Source organism: Daphnia pulicaria, chromosome 3 (assembly GCF_021234035.1).
Source record: "Daphnia pulicaria isolate SC F1-1A chromosome 3, SC_F0-13Bv2, whole genome shotgun sequence".
In the NCBI taxonomy this organism is placed as follows: domain Eukaryota; kingdom Metazoa; phylum Arthropoda; class Branchiopoda; order Diplostraca; family Daphniidae; genus Daphnia; species Daphnia pulicaria.
The window spans coordinates 3,492,432-3,498,859 of NC_060915.1; the positions used below are offsets into that span (position 1 = coordinate 3,492,432).

The following is a 6,428-nucleotide window of genomic DNA, read 5'->3' on the forward strand; positions in this document are numbered from 1 at the left end:
TATTTTATCAAGCGATCAATTCAGATCAGGTGTATTATCAATTTTACATTTTCCTGGACGCAAAATTTGTTGTTTTGCTTTAAAACTGGATCGACAATCAACAGTATACAGCCTTGACGGGGGATCAATCAGTACATGGAAAGATGAGGGATCAAATAATTTTTTTTTTTAAAAGGGATATTTATTAATCTATTATTAGATTTGGGATAAATGAGAGACAAGTTAGATAATAATTTTTGTTATGTTGTTGTTAAATTAAGAGTAAAGCACTTGTGAGACCTGACAAAACAAAACAGAGTAACGTCGGGAGCAATGACTGTTGGCCACTGGTGGGGCGGCTATTGTTACGACCGCCAAGCGTTCCCCATCCTTTGGTTCCTTCTTCGTCTCCACTCCAACCCGGATAAGAAAAGCATTGAATTTTGCAGTCGGTTGACTGGCAAATGTCACACACATTGGCTGGAACTGGTTCGTAAAACACTCGAGCACGTCGAGCTAATGGAAAGAGGGGGGAAATCAGTTGACTAAAATCCTGAAATAAATTATCAGCAGCCTGAGACTTACAGCTGTCGTAATAATCGTACATGACGACGGGTACTTTACGTTGCTCGGCCACTTTGAAAACGCGATACGCTTGAACAGTTGGGCAAACCGTATTCCTCGTCATCTAAAATTTTAATTAACCTTCTCGTTAAATAAGGAAAACTGTCGCTTTAAAAAGGGGTTTTTACCTTGTCGAAATACAACGAAATTCCAGTGCCACCTTCTTTCGTTTTAACTTTCTTGACATCTTTGGTGGCTCTGAGACTCGGTAGGGAATCCTCGTCCATGACGTAACCCGACGGCAAACTGATTTATGTAACGGCCCTGTTGCTCTCCTCACCGACGAAACTGAAATCAATTCAAATAAGTTTTAAAATGAAATTGGAGACGATAATTAGACACGGGATTCAATTGATACCTGGAGCAGATGGTCAACTGCATGCGGTTCTGATTGGCGTTCTTAAAGAGTTGAGGATCCAGCGTGAATAGCGGCCACTCTCCAGTGACATTCAAATTGTAAGAAGTTGACACTTGGATAATGGAGAACCCACTTCCAACGGCTGAAATTTCCACATGGGTGGTCTTGGGAGGAAGCTGTCGTTACAGAAAAACCATATGAATTACTTGTTAAAATGGAAACAGAATAAGTTTCAGTGGTTTTACCTCGAACTTTTGGAGAACCATGGCGTTTTCACGACTGAGAGAAAATGTCCACAAAGTACAGTTGATTTGCTGGCAGGTATCTCTACTCCTGTTTCCTCGTCCCAGCCTTTATTAAATAGTTGAAGGGAAAATAAGTAAGTAGTTCAGGGGATCAAAGAAAAGTATTGACTATTTTACGATAGGAATGCATGGGTTCATCTCCATTGGAATTTGGTGGTTCTGTCTTTACCACTTGTGGTTTCTGATTGTTCTGTGTTTGCTGTTGACGACTTGCAACAACATCAGGCATCACAGCATCAATGAGTGATAAGCTTTCCATGGGTTGTTCCGAACCATCCTGAAAAACAAAAACATAAAAGAGTAAAAATTTGGTGGTAGATAAATTTCATCATATTAAAATTGTCACACACATCTCCAACACTGATCTCAGACCCTTCTGGATGATGGAGAGAAGGGCTGCTGTTGGTACCAATTGATGTTGGATTGTGAAATATGTGGCCAAAGGTGTAAGCAGAATGCTGAAAACCTATTGGAAAGGCAATCAGCAGCGATCATGACGCCATCAGGGTAGTCCAATCATGACGCTACCTATTCACACAAGTTGATAATTACAATAGTAGCAACTAAAGATTGAAAATAACATGATAGAAATCTCTAACATACCTGAATTGAAGGGAAACGCCTTACTCCAGCGATAGCATTGCACCATAGACCACGCTATTGATGACGCTTGATGTGTTGGCGTCTGCTATGTGTGTGAATCAATTTGAAATGAAAATGATTCAAAATCGAATTCTTACAGATCAAATGTAACGAAAATTGCAATTCAAATTTTAAAATGATTAAAAATAAAATGTACACATGTTGAAGCTACTATTTTAATTTTTTAATAATATTCATATTTCTTATTTGTAAATTAAACGCTGAAGTTGACGATGAGCAGATGACGCCATCTTCATGACGCTATTGAACCACGCTAGTGACGCCACCATCACCGATAGATGGAAATCTTCAAAACCACATTTGGTATATTCAACTATAATAGAAATTTTCTTTTCGTGCTGTATATTTCATCAATTAAAAAAACAAAAAACGATCAATTTCGCCAGGGTAGTTCCACACCGCTTTATGCTGTTGAGATATTAATTTTTCTAAAATATTTTGTAAATAAAATTCTTTATCGACATGGCCGAGTTTTGAACACCGGCGCTTAAGATACATAGCCCAAGTTGCTACCCACTAGACCACCCGTTGACATGTACGGAGAAGGGAAAACATGGGCGTGTATGGTATGGCCCAGGTAAACCCCCCCCCCTTCACTCACCCCTCTCCCATGAGTGCGTGCAGCCTCTCCCGCTCGACCACCCTTCTGGCCGGCTTGAGCAGCACCTCGCGTCAGCCCCATAAAACAAGAAACTTAGGTGATATGCGTTTGTTTCTTTAAAAAAAATATGAAATTGTTATGGATATGTTTGAAATCAATCCGTAAGATTTATTTCATCAAACATGTTCATTTCCTACTTCACCTGAGTACTGGCATAGGTAGAGGGGGGAGACGCGTTCAAGGCTGAGCCGCTGAAGGGGAGAGACGCGTTCAAGGCTGAGCCGCTGAAGGGGGGATCGAGCTACGGAACAAATAAATGGCGAAGAAAACACGGAAATTTGTTCATTTTTTAAATTAGCGATAGTTAATAAGTGAAAACGACGTTTGAACAAATGTGTTTTACAGTTAAGATCAAGGGGAATACGTTCATCAAAAAATAAAGACGGGAATCAGCTGCCTAACATGTGAAAAACGAAACGGCAATGTGTGAAATCACTCATCGTGGTTTGAGCTACGGCAATGAATATATACGGTGGCGGATCTCTCGTAGATTATTCCGCCTTCTCGCTCATGTAGAGTAGGTCGAATTTTTTCATGAAAATATTTCAGAGTACCTTATGGAACTTAGAAATAATTGGGAGAAATAGGCCCACTTTGACGGAGAAATAGGCCCACTTTAAAAATATTTTTAAAGTGGGCCTATTTCGTAGGGGCCTATTTCGTCCGGGCCTATTTGCCGGGCCTATTTCGTCGGGGCCTATTTCGACCGGGCCTATATCTCCGGCTTCCATATCTGTTCGAGCGCAAGCGAATTAAAATCAAACTGACACTCGGAAGAACTTAACATCCTTCTCATCGTTGACTGACTAGGAAGAGGTAGAAGTCCAATTTTCCGTATGTGCACATATGCTGAAAAACTTTTCATCCTTAGGATGACGCACTGAATTAGAAAGGAATGGTCATATCTCATAGTCTTTCGGTGTCTGTTACGTTCTGGATCAATTTTGGCCTTGGCAATAAACATCTTAACAACCAATTTTTCCTATAAAAAAAATATGACAATGTATTGAGAAAAGAATAGTATTTCTGAGTTTCGGTGTAGAATGGGGTTTAAATAATAACTTACCGTTTCTGAAAGATGTCTTAGCTGATAATCTAGTCCATTTGTTTTTTTCTTTTTGAACCATGATTTCGCATTCTTTGCGTATATCTTTAATCAGCTTACAGGCATCCTTGAAAGACATAAAATTTTAAATTATAAAAATAATAATGGCATTGTTTGAAATCATAAATACCCTTTGTTTTGTTGTGATTTCATATGCAACCATGCAACCCTAGATGGCAGCACCCTAGATGGCAGCACTCGTGAAGCGGGAGATTCCTCGGCCTTCTCTCATCTACTGTATAGGCCCTTCCGTTTCCCTCTTTCACTTCTCTCCTGGCACCACGCTGACAAGCAGCTCTCAAAGACTATTTCTAGTAGCTAGCGGGTTTTTGTTTAAGTTGCTTCTCAGCAGCTATCTCTGAATCGAGAACCATTTACATTGTGTCCTGAGTTTTGATTCCTAATCTGTTTCTTCTGTTTGTATTTCATCCGAGTCCATTGGACTCAGGTAATTATATATTTATGTTCAATCCATATCATATGATATGAAGCCCACATTGTGGAAGATAATTGTGTTACATACCTATGTAATTGAAAAGCCCACATGCTGGCACAAATCAATTCCTGTTACAAATACAGAAGCCTAGTTGAGCAAACATCTCACTCTTATCCTTGTCTATTTCCAACATGTTTTCCTTTAAGAACTTTAACTTGTTTCAGACTGTTATCTAGTTTCTTTTGTTTCTCAGCTAACTTAGATTTCTTGTTTTTCTCCTTTGAAATTGGTATTTTTACTTCCATTTTACTTGACCTTTCAGACAGGTATTTCTTCAAAAAAAGACATTTAACGCACAGTCTGTTTTTTTCTTAAATGGTTCTGCAATATTTTGATCTTAACACGCCAGCTTTGTCCAATGTAGCAGAAAGACGAGATGAAAAATTAAAATTTCTGAACCTTTCTTGAGGAATGCCAGAACAAATTTTTCGATCGTTGAAATCCTTTATCAATTGCGAAATATCTTCAATTGTTGTGAAATGGTTTGACAATAAAGCAGTAGTGGTTGATGGAATGATCGTTCCGTTGACATAATACATTACTTCTTGTTTGTTTTGAAACCATACACTTTTTATATTAAGATTTCCATTTTGTAGTTGATCCATCGAAATGCAATAAATCATTTGTTTGATTTGATCAAAAGACCATATCCAATTCTTTGGTATCATTGATAAAGTTACTAGTGACTGAAATGTCACAAAATTAGACTTGGAATTACTAGAGCTTGCTTCCATAGAAGGTGATGTAACTGTAGAATCTTCAATGACAACAGCAACGTTTTCGTTCATTACACCAGGAAGTGGATCAAAAATGGCTTCTTCAGTAGCCTGGTGAATGTCGATTGTTTCTTGAATAGAAGAGCTTGCTTCCATAGAAGGTGATGTAACTGTCGAACTTTCGACAGCAACAACAACGTTTTCGTTCATTACATCAGGAAGTGTATCAAAAATGGCTTCTTCAGCAGCCTGGTGAATGTCGATTGTTTCTTGAATAGTAGAGGTAGCTTCCATAGAAGGTGATGTAACTGTCGAACCTTCGACAGCGACAACAACGTTTTCGTTCATTACATCAGGAAGTGTATCAAAAATGGCTTCTTCAGCAGCCTGGTGAATGTCGATTGTTTCTTGAATAGTAGAGGTAGCTTCCATAGAAGATGATGTAACTGTCGAACCTTCGACAGCGACAGCAACGTTTTCGTTCATTACAACAGGAAGTGTATCAAAAATGGCTTCTTCAGCAGCCTGGTGAATGTCGATTGTTTCTTGAATAGAAGAGCTTGCTTCCATAGAAGGTGCAACTGTCGAACCTTCGATAGCGACAGCAACGTTTTCGTTCATTACATCAGGAATAGGATAAAAAATGGCTTTTTCAGCAGCCTGGTGAATGTCGATTGTTTCTTGAATAGTAGAGGTGACTTCCATGGAGGGTGCTATAAGATTAAATTTAAAGCAATTGCTCTTCAAAATAAAATATAAAGAGAACTATTATCAATACCTGTACTGTCAAATTTTTTTCTCTTTGACGTAGTTGGTATTTTGTCTACTTTTGGTCGTTTCCTTACTGATGCATTGCTAGTATTTTCTTCCACTACAATACATATTTAAGAATTGCGTTATTTAACATTAAACAACATAAACATATGTAAAGATACCATTAAGGTTATTTCTCCATTTGAAACCATCAACATTTTGCATTGCTTGTCGACTAGATGTATCTAAAATGAAAACGGTTAAGTTTCTGTGCATTACAGATTATACAGGAAATATAATATCAATACCATTTATCAGAAAATGTTTGGGAATTGCTCCAGCATTAAGATTCCTACGTTTGAAAGGATGGAACACGTTCAAAATTTCAATACCTGATTTAAAGTCACTTTCGTCAAAATGACGGGAGCAAATACGTGAGGTGCTCGTCAAATTACTACATGGAATTAGTTCTTGCCATTTTGATAATGAAGTTTTAGGAACTGCAAACAAAGTAACATCATTTTCTTTTTGATTTCACTTGTAATATGTTGTTTTACAACCAGGAACAGCACACCTGCCAACCATTTTTACAGAAATTATGGTTAGGCTTCATTCACGTAATACACGATAATGGCCGCCGTATTCACATATTACACGAAAATGGCCGCCGAAAGTATTATTTGAAAGTCAACGTCTTATCACTAGATGGCGCTGTCTCATTTTTCCACTTCACAACTTCTGACAAGCTCCGCCCTAAAACCCTCTGAA

At 38.3% G+C, this 6,428-nt stretch overlaps 2 protein-coding genes across 3 annotated transcripts; both read right to left on the bottom strand.

Annotated features, from left to right (window-relative positions):
• Window positions 1-204: 204 nt before the first annotated feature.
• Window positions 205-1,727, bottom strand: LOC124329393. 2 transcript variants are annotated; one of them, XR_006916766.1, is made up of 7 exons: window positions 1,617-1,727; window positions 1,384-1,543; window positions 1,207-1,312; window positions 962-1,137; window positions 732-891; window positions 565-667; window positions 205-495 (listed from the first exon to the last, which is right to left on the bottom strand). XR_006916766.1 is itself a non-coding variant. In XM_046788474.1 (3 exons), the coding sequence occupies exons 2-3, from the start codon at window positions 828-830 to the stop codon at window positions 251-253; spliced, it is 516 nt and encodes a 171-aa protein (XP_046644430.1). In that variant the 5' UTR covers window positions 831-891; window positions 962-1,137; the 3' UTR covers window positions 205-250. The 2 variants fall into 2 exon arrangements, 1 of the variants encoding a protein (XP_046644430.1); XM_046788474.1 differs by lacking the exons at window positions 1,207-1,312; window positions 1,384-1,543; window positions 1,617-1,727 and having other exon boundaries at window positions 205-667.
• Window positions 1,728-4,827: 3,100 nt separating this feature from the next.
• Window positions 4,828-6,428, bottom strand: LOC124328663. The gene is made up of 6 exons (XM_046787460.1): window positions 6,221-6,428; window positions 5,969-6,160; window positions 5,843-5,905; window positions 5,686-5,778; window positions 4,910-5,620; window positions 4,828-4,847 (listed from the first exon to the last, which is right to left on the bottom strand). The coding sequence occupies exons 1-6, from the start codon at window positions 6,243-6,245 to the stop codon at window positions 4,828-4,830; spliced, it is 1,104 nt and encodes a 367-aa protein (XP_046643416.1). The 5' UTR covers window positions 6,246-6,428.

Excerpts from the sequence above, each read along its gene's own strand:
- LOC124329393 (XM_046788474.1), bottom strand. The coding sequence starts at position 830 with ATGGACGAGGATTCCCTACCGAGTCTCAGAGCCACCAAAGATGTCAAG. Across the intron at positions 668-731 it reads TTTCGTTGTATTTCGACAAG|ATGACGAGGAATACGGTTTG; the intron begins GTAAAAACCCCT and ends TTAAAATTTTAG.
- LOC124328663 (XM_046787460.1), bottom strand. The coding sequence starts at position 6,245 with ATGGTTGGCAGGTGTGCTGTTCCTG. Across the intron at positions 5,906-5,968 it reads CAAACATTTTCTGATAAATG|ATACATCTAGTCGACAAGCA; the intron begins GTATTGATATTA and ends TTTTCATTTTAG. Across the intron at positions 4,848-4,909 it reads TTCTATGGAAGCAAGCTCTA|AATTGGATATGGTCTTTTGA; the intron begins GTAATTCCAAGT and ends ATGATACCAAAG.